This window comes from Hevea brasiliensis, chromosome 9, assembly GCF_030052815.1.
Source record: "Hevea brasiliensis isolate MT/VB/25A 57/8 chromosome 9, ASM3005281v1, whole genome shotgun sequence".
NCBI lineage: Eukaryota > Viridiplantae > Streptophyta > Magnoliopsida > Malpighiales > Euphorbiaceae > Hevea > Hevea brasiliensis.
In genome coordinates, this window is record NC_079501.1 from 18,091,367 (window position 1) to 18,107,804 (window position 16,438).

The 16,438-nt window shown below is 36.1% G+C and overlaps 3 protein-coding genes across 4 annotated transcripts; 1 reads left to right on the forward strand and 2 right to left on the reverse strand.

The window, feature by feature from the left end:
- Positions 1–300: 300 nt before the first annotated feature.
- Positions 301–8,554, forward strand: LOC110658981 (uncharacterized). Its single transcript, XM_021816788.2, has 3 exons — positions 301–663; positions 783–1,455; positions 5,347–8,554. Exons 1-3 carry the CDS (start codon positions 629–631, stop codon positions 8,341–8,343), a joined length of 3,705 nt encoding a protein of 1,234 aa, XP_021672480.2. The 5' UTR covers positions 301–628; the 3' UTR covers positions 8,344–8,554.
- A 1,028-nt stretch (positions 8,555–9,582) lies between these two features.
- On the reverse strand, positions 9,583–11,236 carry LOC110658982 (HVA22-like protein f). Its single transcript, XM_021816789.2, has 5 exons — positions 10,656–11,236; positions 10,496–10,522; positions 10,285–10,407; positions 9,828–10,074; positions 9,583–9,739 (listed from the first exon to the last, which is right to left on the reverse strand). The coding sequence occupies exons 1-5, from the start codon at positions 10,700–10,702 to the stop codon at positions 9,713–9,715; spliced, it is 471 nt and encodes a 156-aa protein (XP_021672481.2). The 5' UTR covers positions 10,703–11,236; the 3' UTR covers positions 9,583–9,712.
- A 130-nt stretch (positions 11,237–11,366) lies between these two features.
- Positions 11,367–16,431, reverse strand: LOC110658983 (putative pentatricopeptide repeat-containing protein At5g59900). 2 transcript variants are annotated; one of them, XM_058153254.1, is made up of 5 exons: positions 13,103–16,431; positions 12,757–12,987; positions 12,315–12,428; positions 12,020–12,137; positions 11,367–11,786 (listed from the first exon to the last, which is right to left on the reverse strand). In XM_058153254.1, the coding sequence occupies exon 1, from the start codon at positions 16,322–16,324 to the stop codon at positions 13,598–13,600; it is 2,727 nt and encodes a 908-aa protein (XP_058009237.1). In that variant the 5' UTR covers positions 16,325–16,431; the 3' UTR covers positions 11,367–11,786; positions 12,020–12,137; positions 12,315–12,428; positions 12,757–12,987; positions 13,103–13,597. The 2 variants fall into 2 exon arrangements, with proteins under 2 accessions (XP_058009237.1, XP_021672485.2); XM_021816793.2 differs by having other exon boundaries at positions 13,091–16,431.
- Positions 16,432–16,438: the final 7 nt, after the last annotated feature.

A 16,438-nucleotide genomic window follows, 5' to 3' on the forward strand; every position in this document is an offset into this window, starting at 1 on the left:
TTTATATTTTTAATTAAATAATTATTTAAATTTATTAAAAAATAAATTTAAGTGAAATTTTTAAATAAAATTATTATCTTTTAATTATATTAAATTTTATGTCAAATTTCTCTTAAAAGTTTTTGAGTTTTTAGTTTTATTAGAAGTTCGACCGCCTTAGTCTAAAAAAAAAAAAAAATAAATAAAAGTTTTTTTTAGAATAATAATAATAATAGTAAAAGGGAGAAATGTGCGTTCGGTTGCGGTCTCATAGGTCGCTGTCAGTCATAAATTAGGGAAAAAAGAACAAAACCAGTAAGCCCACTCTCTCTCTCTTGAGCGGGAAAATGAATAAAAGCTTCTCTATTCTCTCTCTTTCCATATTTAACACTTACGTTCTCTCTCTATCCTCATCTATGGAACTTCTTCACCTCTATCATCATCATCTCTTCTGTTATCATGCCATGCCTTCCTCCTTCTTTGGTCTTTGATTTCTGGGTCCCTTTGTGAAGCTCCTTTCTGAGCGATCTCGGGTCTTGTTTAGTTGTTTTGCTTAGTGTCTTTAGCTCTGAATTTGAGAGATAGCTAGTGAGCTAGTCTTTGGTCGTCTCATACGGCTGTGGGTGCTGTGTGGAGTTGAGGAAGAAACATGGCGGTTGCTTTTGACGAGGGATTCTCGATTCGGTTAGTTTTTGAGTTTGTTGAGGAAAATATCTCTTTTTTGTACTAATTTTCTTTTGGTTTGCTTTGCTTTTCAATTTTGGTGGTTATATTTTTGATCATATTTGGTTTGGTACGGACAGTGAATACACAGCTAAGATGAGGGCGGTGGATGTGGGAAAATGCTGGCCGTTTGGCGCTAGTGGTGGTGGAGAAGACCCAGATGAAAATGAAATCAGCGAACAACGCCTAGAAGCTCTCCTCCCTCCAATCACCGTCACCAAATTCCGCTGGTGGTCCCATGAGCTGAGCAAGATTCAACAACAGCAACAACAAGGAGTTGCTGGTATTCCAGGAAATGAGGCCAAGGAGGAGGACGAGGAGAAATTGGAGATTGTGTGTCCGGTTTGTGGGAATTTCGCGGCGGCCACTCTGAAAGCGGTTAATGCTCATGTTGATAGCTGTCTTGCTCATGCTCAAAGAGAGGATAGAAGGAATATGAGAATGTCATTGAAGGCCAAATCCAAATCTCCTAAGAAAAGATCCATTATTGAGATCTTTGCAGTTTCGCCACAGATTGAGAAGGTCGTTGATGATGATACTATAGCAGATGATGATGATTTTCCTCATGCTCATGATGATGGTGATTTGGATGTTTTGAAGACAAAGCATGATGAGCAGAAAAGAAAAAAGGTTAATATCAACAAGAAGAAGATAAAGAAAGCAGCGATTGCGAACAAGTTGATGCTGGACCAGAAGAAAAAGAAATTGAAAAAGAAGAAGATGAAGAACAAGAAGGGGCCAATAACAAATAAGGTACGTGATTTACATCATAAAATATTGTTGATTGCTTGAGCATGTTGTGATTTTATGTGCATTTTCGAAGAATGCTTATAATTCATTGCAAGCAAAGAAACAATAGGGTTGATTGTAGTTACTAACTACTGTAGGCTTGTGATGTTTCCGAGATGTTTGATTAATTGAATTTTAAGCATAACGGTACTTTGTGAATGCGTTTTCCAATTGGGTTTTGGTCTTTCTTTTTCACGTCCTGCTTCAAATCACTGCTGAAAAAGCTGGTTAACACTGTATCTATTTGAAGAATCAGAGCTAGCAGTGGCCTTGTAAAAGTACTTGGAGCCATTTGAGATCTGTATTATAAAGAGAGTGTTAAAGAAAGGAAAAGGAAAAACGAGAAATGGGGTTTTCATGTTTGCTAAGGCTTGAGCAGGAAATGGATGTAAGGTGTGTTGTGGTGCTCCAGCTGTGTTGTACGGGTTAGGCAGAGAGGACTTTCATATATATAAGGTGCTGAGGTTTATTTTCTTTGATTTTTTGCATATAATTAACATCCAGCCATTAATTGTTGCCATTACTGTTTTCCTAAGATAACAATGGGGATCTTAGGAACGTGGCAAGTATTTGATGGAATCTTTCCGATATTGGTAATATAAATCTGATATGAATGCCTAAGATGTGGCCCTCGGAAGGTAAAGAGCGCTTTAAGTGAGGCAACTCTATTACCTTTAGCTTTGTTTAGATAGATGGCTGCTTATCTCGTGTATCCGGTGAAATGGGTATATTCTAACAAGTATAATATTGAGAAAAATTTAAAGTAAATCTGTCAGTGTCTCATGACCTGATTGTTAGCCAAGAGACGCATCTTTATGATATGGGCATCATCCGTTGCATGTCCATTGGCATGCCAAACAATCTTTAATGATCTTCGGTTAAATCACGTACTTCTTGTTCAACATCTTCAAGGAAGGAATCCCAAAGAGCTAATATGTTGTGATGGTAGCAAGGGATTGTTCACTGAGCTTATGGTATTTTTGGGTAATCCATAATTTCATACTTTTGGTCTTCTGGCCTAGATCCGCGCTGTTAATATGACGTTGGGCTAGAATAGCACTGTCCATCCGGTGGTGTGGGACTATCCTAGCGGTAGATGTATTGCTACTATCTGCATCATGATGTTGCCAAAATTTACCTGATTATCATATCATTACTATGCTACATGAGATCTGTAGGAACTATATAATGATGTAGCTAAGTTAACATGTCGACTAATTCATGACCTTTTTAAGTGAGGAAGGCATCTCAGATTGCCTGCATGGCAGTTTCTTGCTTGTTACAGCTGATCTTTCTATGCCTCACAAGGAATTCGCTCCTACATGTTTGATGATTTAGGGAAAGATAAAACAGGAATGCTGTTGTGAGCTTGATAATATTGATGTGAATTAATTAGTAACTAAAACTTTTATGGCTGATGCTTAATGATCGAAATGATCTCAGTTTTGGTCGGCTGAAGTATGATGACAAATTTTATTAGATTGCTGTATAAAACATTGCTAAAATAAATAAGGTCAGGAAAATTGCCTCTTGATAAGTCAAGGGCTATAAATAGTAACATCATTATATTTGGATTGCACAATCATATTTAAATTGCAACTTCTATTTGGTCCTCGGAAAATCATCTGGACTGCATATAAATTATAAACAGTAAAGTTCCAGTCAAAGCAAACTTGGACTGATGGCTGTGTAAAGATCAAGGAATAAAGGATGCCTGTATGTTATGGTAACCCCGAAGGACTGCTGCCATGACATGAAAATCCAGCAGATAGGTGGCTACATTATTCATACCAGAATTTAATATACCCTAGCAGTGGATGGATTGTAGGATAATCATTGAGAAAATTAACTTGGGAGAAATTTATGGCTAAAATCATGTTACTGGTTGTGGGTTATTTTGAAGATAAAGTAGTTGTTTAGATATTTAATATTTAAGCTTTAGAATGCTTCCGCATTTCAACTGGAATTCTGATTTCCCTATTTGCATGGATGACGTTATTTAGATACTTACCTTTTCATTTATGACAAACAGCTTGTTAAATGTCGTTTCATTCACCTGGATGAACTTTATAATCCTGAAAATGTTTCAGTCTTTATATTCTGAAGTAGGAACTAGTAGGGGAATAACAATGATAAGAAAATAAAAAACTATATAGATATTTTAGGTTCAATTTTTCATTTTAATATCATGATCATAAAAAGGTTGCTGTATATTTATAGTTTTTTTTTTTTAAAAAAAAAAAAATTGTAACATGATTGATTTCTTTGGAACATATGGTATGCTATTTACAGTTCTATGATGTCACAAATTGTATATGCTATTTTGGCTTCAGTTCCAGATGATGATATATAATTATGTTGAATACCTTTTATAAATGGATTTGCATGTCATGTCATGTCATGTCATGCTTTTCCAGTTGAAGTAGTTTCAACTTTGAAGTATGTGATTGCAAATATGTTGTATAAATTAATGCATTTCCATAAAAGAGGGTATAAATATATTAGGGGAAAAAGGCAGAATGGTCATCTTCTGAACTGGTTGCTTGAATATAATTTTTATATAAAAAGTTGTGGACCAGGAGAGTTCCAAATACATAAGGTCTTGCTTAAACATGGTTCAATCTGGTGTTCAGCATATCTTTCGATGCATATTTTTTGGAACCACAATCTTTTCTTCTCCATGTGTGTCATATATTTATTTCCATAAGCTTTATTTCAGACTTCATTTTGGTGCTGAACATATCTTTCTCTGCAAAATTTAAGGCACCTTTTTACAAACAATGTCTTTTATTCTCTATAGAAGCTTCTTCTTATTTATTTATTCCTTATAAGCATGGGACATCACTTGTGAAAGACAAAATATACCAGCCAGAAAAAGATTTCTGCTAACTGTTAAAATATAATTCATATGTAAGATTATTCACCTAAACAAACTTTATAAACAAGACTTGCATCTGATTTCTCTATTGAAATCTTTGAATAAAGCGGCCCAATCCAATTTTTTAAGATTTAGTCAACTGGTAAGTTGTTACGTATCTTTTGTTCTCCATATTCACTAATTGTTTTAAAAGCTTTGAAGTGTCAACAGAATTTGATGATTGATTCTACTCCACTTGCATTGAAGTTTTGACTATGATTTCAGGACACTTTCAGAATTGAATGTTGAGCCTTATCTTCTAAATGAAATATGGTGAGAATGCCACAATGTATTGAATACATGGATTGGAGGGTTATAACTGTATAAGAACCCCACTTTTCTAGTTGACATGTGAAACTATGAAAATAAATTGCTAATTAAGGGGGAGAGACCCATAGACATAACCTGCATAATCTGGAAGCTCCTAAAACTCCTGAAAGGAGCCAAAGATTCCAACGAAAAGTTCATGTGAAACAATTACGTGGACCTACATTTCTTGCTGAGGGTCTTTGATATATGTTCCTACATATACTCCATTTAAGTTGATTTATTTGCACTACAGATGTTGCAATGCTTTATTTTGTTCTTGAATTGCATGCCATGCAACATCTAAGGCTACTAAGATGGCACTTCTGTCAAGCCTTCTCTAATTTCTTCCATAAGCATTACTTGCACACAACACTGCCTCTCTATAATTACTCAAAGAATCCGACATATACAGTGGATAAGCTCATTCTTGTTTTAGATGTAACCATGAAATACTTGATCCTATTATTCTTGCTGATGCAATTGGTATGGTCAATTCTAAAATCACACTGCATATTCTATAATTTAGTTGAACATGTTTTTGTCGAACAATATGTTTTGACCATTGAATGACACATTTATCTAATTGTAAATATCTTTTGTGGCCTAGACTGATAACTTGTTTGTCTCAGGGGAGTGCTATGATGCTTAAATTGCCAATTTCCGTTGATTGTTCAACAAAAGCATATAAGTCATTTTGCAATAAAGGGGTTGCAAAAGACATTTTGGATGGCGTTTCAATCCAGAGAAATAGATTGGGACTGAAAGGCTCTATACAAAAGAAACACGGTGTTCAGGCATCAAAATTTATTGCAAAGCACCGGAAAGCAGCCATTCATGTTCGTGGTATTCTTAAAAGTAATATGAAACTTATTCCTCAGCAGAATTCTGAGATTTGCAACTTACCAGGTGGTAGTCAAACGAATTGTTGTGAACTTCAACATTCAGACAGGCATGTCAGGTTCTCAGGTAAAGATGACATACTCGGTCCAAGGAAGAGAAACTTAAGTTCCAATGTTCAAAATATGTTTGGCACATACAGAGATGCCCTTGCTTCTCAGTTGGAGGATGACCACTCCTCAGAAAATGATAAACAATCAGCTTCTGTGAGGGTGAATGGAACTAGTGATGTTTCTGTTAGCACTGGAAATGGAAGTGTGCGGCAAACAAAGATTAGCAAGAATCAGTTGCCAGGTATTCATGATCCTGTTGGTATGCCAAATTTTCTGAGCCCGTATCAAGGAAAAGAGCAGCATACCTCAGATAGATCACCCCCAAGCCAAGTTATAATTCGTGATGACAATTTGCATATTTTCGATCAAGGATATCAAACTGCACCACAAAATCCCACATATGCTGGCATTTTGAGACTCCTTCCTACAATGAATGAAGCAAAAAATCTCCATGTAAATTCTCAGTTATGCGGTAACGTAACAATGGCTTCCAATCCAAGAGGAAAGTTAGTTGATTATTTCGAAGATCACAAAGATGGATTTGCAGCCGGGGGTTTGTTGGCAAGTACAAGGGCATCTATGCAGCCTCCATCATGCGATTTTGCTTCATTTGACAGCGCAATCACGAGGGTTTCCTTTATGCCACAATCTTCCATCAAAAGTATCAGTGGGCAATCTTTGCAATGCCAACCATTTTTTCATCTTTCTCCAATGGAATTTATGAATTCAGGCTGCCAGCAAGGAGTAGGTGCCTTGAGTGAAAAGTGCATAGATGGGGAATTTTGTGGCCTACCTCTCAACTCACATGGTCAACTAATGCAGGTGAGTTCAAGTGGTAATGTTGGTTTACAACAGCCAAAGAAGTCCACTTTGATAACTGCAAGTAGATCATCTCCACGCAATGCTGTCGTACCTGGAAGTTTGGGAAATTTTGTAAGTGAAAAGCATCCTATTGAGCAGGCAGTTGCAAAAGGCCAGTTAAATTTGTTACCTATACAGAAGAATCATAATGTACAATTTCCAGCTAGATTTTGTGTTAATGAGTTGCCAAATACTGGAAGACTGGATGTCCATTTGCTAAATTCTGAGGGCAGAACTAACAATAGTGTCCACCCGTCAGATTCAAGGCCAAGTTTGATGAATATATCTCTCAATCAATGGAGGCAGTATGGTCAGAATCAGAACGAAAAGGGAACTCAGATGATTCATCTGAAGGAAAATTCAGATAACATAGCACTGGAAACTGCACGACCAACAATGAGGTTGATGGGAAAAGATGTTGCAATTGGGAGAAGTAACATAGAGATGCAAGGGTTTGATGATGAAAAGATCTGGACAGATAAAGAAATCATACAAGAGTGTCATCCTGCAAGTATTGTTCTGGATAATTCCTTGCACAATAGACGTATTCAACAGGACAGGGTTTTGTTCCCAGCATTAGGAAAATCAGAGGAAAGTTTGCTTTATCCTCTAGAAGCTGAAAATCAGGCCTCACAAAGCAATTTCTGGGTGAAAGTTTCAGAATCTAGATCACACCCATATTTCAACTGGAAAACTAATGCTGCTTTCCAAAATGGTCACCTTTCTGTTAACAGGATTGCTAGTTCTCAGATGCACCCTTCTGCTTGTCCGTCCTCTCCTCTTGATATGATATGTAAGGGAGCCAACTTTCAGGAGTCACTTCTATCTGGTGCTGAAACTGTTAGTATCAGCTCTCAGCTGCCGATACCGTCTTCTTCTCTGGAAACACATCCATGTATGGGTGGGATACCTGCTAAAATAAATTGCCGGCAGAATCTACCACATACAAGGAAATCAGCCTTTGGCTTTCCCTTCTTACGCCCTGATTGTAGTAAACGTGTCCAGTCATCTTCTTTTGCAAGCTCCTCTAGGAACCTGCCTCCAGGGTTGACGACCATACAAGTGAAACCAGCAACTATGCCTTCTCAGACTCTTCCTGATGTGGGTGGTAAACATCATCATTGCAATACTACTGGAACTGATTTTCTTACTGCTTTTCACCATTCATCTGCAGTTTCCCATTCTCATAGTTCCATGGTTTCAAACCCACACCTGAAGAGTTCATTTGGATCAGCATTGTTTGTTCAACCTCCATTCTTTCCATTCAGTGCAGGAATTAATCCAAATTTTTCCATGAACATGAGCTATGGGAACAACATTAATGTTGGAGAGAGAATGAAGTCAAATACTTTTGGCATTAATCTGCCTGACCATTACCAGAAAATCAGAAAGAGGCCTGCAGCAACAGCAGATGATTTGTTGAGATCCACAAAAATGCCTAGACCGATCTGTGAAGATTCAAATGCAGCCACAGAGCTGGCGAGAGGGAAATCTAGCAGTGAAATCTGGCATAACGCTGGGGCACATCAACCCAATTCAAATGGGAATAAAGCTATTGAAGTAGGATGTGGTCCAAATGAGGCCGAGAAGGAGGGGCTTGGAACTTCACATGACGTTGATTCTTGCAAAGCAGATGGTATGGTGAAATCAGGTCCCATTAAACTTACTGCAGGAGCAAAGCACGTCCTGAAACCCAGTGGGAATATGGATCAAGATAATTCCAGGCTCATGCATTCAACCATCCCTTTTGCTGCTGTGACTGATTGTGACAGTTTTTTGGATTCTCAGAAGAAATCAATGATTTACAGGTTTTAGGGGTATGTCCTGTCAAATGCATATGTGCCTTGCCTATGTCTCTGTGCTTGTTCATGCTTATTAAATGTAACATAAATCAGACGTAATGAAACATTTTAAAGCCGAGGTTTCTTCTTTTTTTCCTGTTAAAACTTGGCTCTAGGTGTGAAATTATGTAATAACAATTTACAATTAATATTGCAACTTCTGAATGTTGTGCTGTGCTGTTTGATATTTGCTTCTTTGATCAAGTGCTATCCTTCCAGGGTCTCTGCTGCACCTGTTCGTGTGTTGGGAAAAAAATATGAACAATTTATTTTGTCTCTTGTCAGTTCATAAAAATAACAACAAATTAATATAAAATACACAGGAAAAAAAATCTATGTTGATAAAAAGGAATTTTAGTGAATTTCTTAAAAGATTTCAAAGTATAATTGAAATTAGAGTTCAAAATAGAAAAAAAAAATTTATGATTTACTTTTTATGTAACATATCATGATGGGACAACATAATACTAGGTTGTATGAAAAAAAAAAAGCTGAATTTTTTAGGAATTAGCAATTTAATTCAAAATTTCTAATTTGATAATTTTGTATAATTTAATGAATAATTTATTCAATTGACTAAAATTGAACATAATTATAAGAAAAAATAACACTTTATTAATTAAGAAAATAAAAGAATTAATTTTTAAAATAAGTAAGAAATTATAAATAAATACTTTTTACTTAGAAATTATTACTTATTTAATAGAGTAAAAAATTGTATTATCTTGTTCTCATTTAACAAAATTAACACTTAAGTTTAATATTTCATATCATTTTTTGTCATTTTGATATATTAAATTACTTTTAAACGCCTTTTAATCAAGTATTTAAATTATTTAAAATTTATTTTTAAGATTAATAACAAAATAATTTTAAGAAATATTATCAAATAATTAATTACTTATTTTTAAATTTACTTATAAATTAAAAAATACATTTTAAAATAAAAATCGAAAGAAAATAGCTAAATCTCAATTTTAGTGTATCCTATCATATTTGTCGCCATATATTAGTAAAATTTGATATGTATATCCATCCAATCTAATTGCTTTCTTATATTCTATTATTATTTTCTTTATTTTTTAATGCAAAGTTATTATATATATATATATATATATATATATATATATATACTTTTTTTCTAAAAAAAAAAAAAAAAGGTGCACAGGGTTATGGCTACAAGCCAAATAGAAATGGTACAACAAGAGAGATAAAAGAATCATTTCTTCATTGTACACCAATAATGATCCCTTTTCTTGGCTTTGTATGGCATTTTCATCATATGAATGAAATACACATGTACAATTCAATTTGCTGCAGGATTTGTGAGAGAGGAAGTGCTATCAGTGCTTTTTGACTTCTCTTTCAGCCTGAAAAGTCAGTAAACTCATCATCAAGTATAAATATATAATATATAGAGAGAGAACAGAAGAGAGGAAATGTTTTTTAATTGCTTACAGCTCTGATAGCTCTCTCAAAAGCATCCCAGCCATATTTTTCAACATATTGCGCCACTGATTTCCTAGCATCGAGGCTCATCATCTGGAGAATCTTCCTTTGATCCTCTGAATAGCTTCCGCTCGCTCTGCCTCCGATCTTCACATACTTCCGGACCAGATTCTCGTAAATATATGCAGCCCCATTGAATGTAGGCAACACCAGCCACATACAAAACACCAGCTTTATGTATGCCCAGAATGGAAGCCTGATCATGCATGAATATATATATTTTTTTCACAAATATAAAATCGGAGTAATTTTCGCAAATGGAGGGAAGTTGATGTCTAAACCCGGTTTATGAACAAGTGGGACTAGACAAGAATTAAATACACAGTCAGCTTAGACAGGTTTCAAATACGAGTTGCTTTTATTGAGAGATGAGCAGAAGAAGATGAAGAAGAAGGCGGCAGCTTACCAGATTAGTATTCTCCAGCAGGATAACTCAAATAGGGTTATGAATGAATAAATTATCCAATATGTTAGCCATTGCTGGTCATCAAGCGTTGAAGGGCTTTCGATAGCTCGCAAAGATGCATATCTATTCACCCATATGAAAACTTAACATCAATATACACGTACACATGTATATATATAAGTAATTATATTAAAGAAATATATCAACTTACAATGGGAAAAGAAGCATGATTCCTGGCCTGGTTCAATACAGAAATTATCAGATTTTTGCATTATGATACATCAAGAAATTGGATGTGGCACTTAGGTATTAAAAGAAAAATCATGAATAAATTAACATGAAGAAATGAAGTCACTGTAAATATATAATACCCCACAAGGGCGTCCAAACGCTTTGCAATAACTCCAAGAAAACCCATGTTGAAATTAATTAATGCTGTTGCTCTGATCTTCTGATTTATTCGATCAATCAACGAAAAGATTTATAAAGATAAAGATTAATGAAAGAGAGAAAATGCATGGGAAGGATCAGAAAATCCGCAAAGGATTTTATGGGTATGTGTGTTGCTCATGAAACCAAGTAAAGAATTTGTCTAGGCCAAGCCTAAAGTTTTCTTTCCCCCAAAGAACAAGAAAAGCATTGACCGAAAGAAAGATGAGGGAAAGGGCAAACTTGGAGCTGCCTCCTTGCCTTAATTTGGGAACCATAACTTGAATGTCACAGACGTTACCTTTCTTTTTCTCGCTCATCTCTTCCTTTCCAAATCAAAAGTTTATCTTACTCTTGAAAGGATTTTTCGCAATGAATAAATGACCTGTTTTAATGAAATTGTACGTAGATTATTTAATTATGAACTTTTATAACAAAATGTATACAGTTTCAATTGCAATGGGTAAAATATCCATTCCCTTATGCAACTTTTTTCATGGGGAAAATTACATGGCTATCAAATTGTATAAAATAATGAATAAACTATTTACTTTAATGAAAAATTATATAATTTGTTTAAATACGTAAATTTTCATTAAGTTTTCCAATCTATCCATTTTTATTGTGCAGAACATCCATTCAGGGGAAAAAAATTTAAATAACCCAATATTCGTTTAAATGCATATAATAGAGAGTTTCATTAATTTATCGTGATATCTCCATTTCTCAATTAAGCATATGAAATCTTTCAAGGACCAGCTTCTATAGCTAGATTGATCTGCCACTATCGGACACGAATCTACTTGATCAGTTCTTAGCGTAGCCAAGTTGCCTTTATCATCTTTTGCTGGTTGGGCAGAGTTTGTTTGAGCTGTAGCTGGTTCGGTTGCTGGGGGATCAAGGTCCATTTGATCAGTTTCTGGCTGGTCGATTAGTTTCTGGTGAAGCTTGGTTGCATCACTTTGATATTCAGACAGGAGACCCATGAACAAGTTGAGTAAATGCTGGACCTTTTATATTGACGCCATTGCTGGAATAATATCTTCTCTCAAGAGTTTTTGCTTTCTCATTCCCTGCAAAATGTGAGACGGGAGAAATCAGACGATGTTTAGCCAATGCATTTTGCCTAAAATAATCTTAACTAAAAATTGAGAAAAATAGAAGAATTAATTATGATTGTGAAGCTACTTGAAACAGTATTCCTGGGATCACAAGCTAGAAACATCACTAATAATATAAATATTGTAGAACCACAATCATTGAATATGGGATCACGCATTTGTAAAATATGTGAAGGAATCTTTACAAGCACACAAGGTTGCCAAGCCAAATTCTTTGTATCCGCAGATGTGGATTCAGCCATCCCAGCAGGCAATCCAAGAAAGCGTTCACAGAACTCTCGCAAACCAGACTTGTCTGCCTCCCTGCAAACAAAGTTTTCCATTTTTATTATTATTTTTTTTCTTCTTTTACCAAACAAAGATATAGATATGTCAATTTCCTGGCTAAATGCTTCCCTGAGGAAGGCCCACGTGTACTTTGCACCACCAATGGTAATGTACTAATGTGCATCAGTGGAATCACAGAGTTCAGATAAAAACCTGTCAAAGAAGCGCATGTAAGACACCAGGCACTGGCAATATTCATTTGGGGACTTTCAAGCCAAAGACTGAGCCTCCAAATGAGTGCATGTCTGCACTACATCATTTGTCCTCCTGTAAAAACACATTGTAACGGTTCAAACGTAAGGAGCAAGTTATTTTAACCATAAACATGAACTTGAAAGCTTTAACCAGAAACAGAGACATCATGAAGCAAAGAATCACATGCAAAATCACATAAACAGGACCGAGAAACAAATAAATTGGTTGTCATTAGTTTTCATGAGATAAATTCCACAGCCCCTGCTAAGTAGCAGTACAAGATAAGTTTAGCAAGGCTACTAAGTTACTATTCTATTTAGCATGCTCAATATAACACAATCTAGTATTTTTCAAAAATTCAGCAAAATTTTTCAACCAATGATTGGACAAATGATCCAACCTGGCTTTCTGGCCAAATGATCCTAACATCCATCTGCAATGCAGCCAGCTCAAAACTCTGAATCACACCCAAATTCCAGGGGCCAGCAAAAAAATTATGGAAGGAACCAACCATCTACCACCTTTAGCCAACACACAAGATTCATTTCAAACAGGAAGACATGATGTGTAGCCAAACCAACAGCAAGAGAACCAGATTTTGATGACTTTGCAGATATAACTTTAGTTGTTCCTGAAAGAGTAATGAAAACAATCGTCCGATTCAAGAGGTAGATGCCACAATACGTACACAAAATTAAAACCCCACCAAACAAGATATTGTGGAATGTGAGTACCAGATATCTAACCCTTTGTGGAAGAGTTTGATCTGAAGCAATTAGAGATGTAAATAAGTCCTGAAGATGACAGCTCCAGTTGATTAGATCCCATACATACAATGATCCCTTGCTTGTGACCACTAAGAACTTCATCACTCATCACAAATTATAAGGTTGCCGTGGATCCCATCATCACAGTTGGCATGGCACACCTCCCACACTTTCTGTAAACCTATAACTCCAGCTAGTGTGAAAATGTCTAACAGGTTACAGAATGCCTATTTTAAACATTTAAATTTCATAACTACCACCCCATTTAACCAGCTCCTTCAACATGGTTTCCAGTGAATTTTTGAGTGCCTGCCAATGTAGATTATCATAGCCAGAGCCCAGGATGATCTCACCAACCTGAACTGTCATTTTTATGGCCAAGAAGACTATCAACCAACTCAAGGCCGTGAGAACTCTGTTATTTTCCCATTTAACACCTATGGAACAAATATTTACAAGCATAACTACCTATCATCAGATAAAGTTCAAGTCAGTTCTATGAGTGAGAGCATTATATGTGCCCCGATTTAGCTTCATTCCTCTTCTTATCATGTCATCCTTAAATTCAAAAGCTTTTCTTAGTTCTCCTGCTATGCAGCAACCATATATCATAAAATTGTATGCTACTGCATCAGGTTTGAGACCCTTGTCAAGCATAGTGTGCCACAATTTGACAGCTTCCTGCACATTACCCCTTTTACAATGCTCATAGATAATTGTTGAATAAGTAATGTGATCTGGGAAAATACCATTGTCTGTCATTTCATTCAAAATCTTTGTTGCTTCCTGAATCATACCCAATTTGCAAAAGCCCCGGATAATTATATTATATGAAACAGTGTTTGCTAGAAAACCTTTAAGCAATGCATTATGAAGCTCCACAGCTTTCTCCATGTTCCCTTTCTTGGTAAGGCAGTCAAGGAAACAAACAAATGTGATTTGATTTGGAGTGATATTTCCAATCAATATTTCCTTAAAAAGAAGCTCAGCCTTATCCATGAATCCTGCCTTACACAAACCATTTATCAGAGCAGTGTACGTTACAATATTTGGAATGCATCCTTCATCAATCATTATATCCCAAAGGCCAAATGCCTCCTTCAAATTCCCTGCCTTGCTATGCCTCTCAATCATGTTTGTATATATTACGTTATCAGGTCTTAATCCTTGATCATGCATCTCTTTCAAAAGACCAAATAATGTCCTAATATCATGTTCTCGTATGGTTCCATCTATAAGTATAGCGTAACACACAAGATCCATGTTCATTCCTCTCTCCATCATCTCACGAGAAGCACTTAACGCATCCCAGAATCTTCCTTCCTTGCAATAACCATGCAGAAGGGCACCATAACAGATCTCATTTAACTTATGATGCCCTTTGTGAAGATCATCAATGAACTCTTTGGCTTCAGATACTCTTCCAATAGAACATAGGCCACTTATTATAGGCCTAAAGGTATATGTGTCTGGAACAAGGCCCTTCTCTACCATTTCATCAAGTAATTCAAAGGCTTTTACCGTGTTTCCTTGCCTGCAATGTCCTTCAATCATAACATTATAAGTGACCTCATTTGGCATGACGTTCTGTTCTCTCATTTCATCAAACCATCTAATTGCCTCAATCATCATATTTGCTTGACAAAGGCCAGATATTATTGCAGTAAAGGTATACACATTTGGTGCAATGCCCTTACCAGTCATCTCATCGTACAACCCAAATGCCTTGTCCAAGTCTCCTTCATTGCAGTATCCATCTATTAGTGATGTGTAGGTTACCACAGTTGGTGCCAAACCTTTATCAAGCATTGCATCAAAAAAAGAATTTGCTGCACTCAAATTTCCCAACTTGCAGTGACCATTTATCAGGGAATTGTACGGATAGACTGTAACTTTTATCCCTTCCTCAGTCATTCTTCCAAGTAAATGAATTGCAATATCCAGTTTTCCCCTTCTACAAAATGAATCAATAAGAATAGAATAAGTGATATCATTGGCACATAAACCCTTCTGTCCCATTTCCTTGAATAGCAGCTCTGCTTCATCAAATTTTCCATCTTTACATAAAGAATTGATCAATGCATTGTATACAAACAAATTAGGCATCGCTCCAACTCTTCCAACCTTGTTTACCAAATGAAAAGCAACTCCAATCTGCCCCTTCCTCCTCATCCCTTCAACCAAACCTGAAACAGCTGCCTCACTTGGTACAAATCCCAATTCAATCATTTCATTCAATATCTCCACGCCAAATTCAAACTCCTGTACTTTGCAGAGCCCAAGTACAATAGTACAATAAGTAACCACATCTGCTTTTAGACCTTTTTGAACCAAACCATTCTTAATCTCAACAGCCTCCCAAACTCTCTGGCTCTTGCAAAGCCCATGAATTAACACATTATACAACACTACACTCAATTCACAACCACTGGACTCCATCCATTGAACCATTTTCTTTGCCTTTACAAAATCCTTCAACTCACACAAGCTTCGAATTACAGCTGTATGGATATAAATATCAGGCTTAATATTCACGCTCGCAATCTCATCAAACAACATTAAAACTGTATCAAATCGTCTAATCCTTAAAAAACCATTTAACAGGGCACTCAAAGTCCTAACTTGAGGCATCAAATTACAGTTCTTCATTAACCTGAATATCATAACACCATCAAAAACTCTCTTATTCTGCACATAAATATGAATCAACAAGTCAAAACCCAAACTAGAATTAAATCCACATTCCTTGAAAGAATCCAAAAGAGCATCAAAAACCTCACTTGGATCCAACCCACGAAAAAGCAATGTTTGCAATACTGAAGAAGCAGGCCAGTATAAATTAGCATTAACCAGTGCATGAATTAGAATACAAAACGACATGGTTGAGTGGCTAAAGTTCTTGTGCAAGCCCAGGAAGTTAAAGAACCTCAAAGCTAACCTGGAATCATCGAGGGACCGCATTAGGAGCTTCTCAATATGGTGAGGCCTTAACTTGCTTGAAATGAATGGCTCGTTCAATGCAATTGTCCAGCTTTGCTTTCCACGTAAAATGCCTGAGAGGATGGCTATAAATTGCGAGTCTTGGTATTTGTCGTCATTATCTTGAACTACGGAGGATCTGAAGTCGCAAAAGTATTTGGGTTTGGCGTGGGATATAGTGATGGGTTTCAGAAATGGTCTATGAGGACGAGAGAGTTTCATAATTAGGGATTGATAGGAGATGGGGTTTCAGGTCAGGGACATGGAGGATGGAGCATGATTAGTTATAATTGACAACTGGGAAGTGCTTTAACGAGAACAAATGGAGAAACGAAG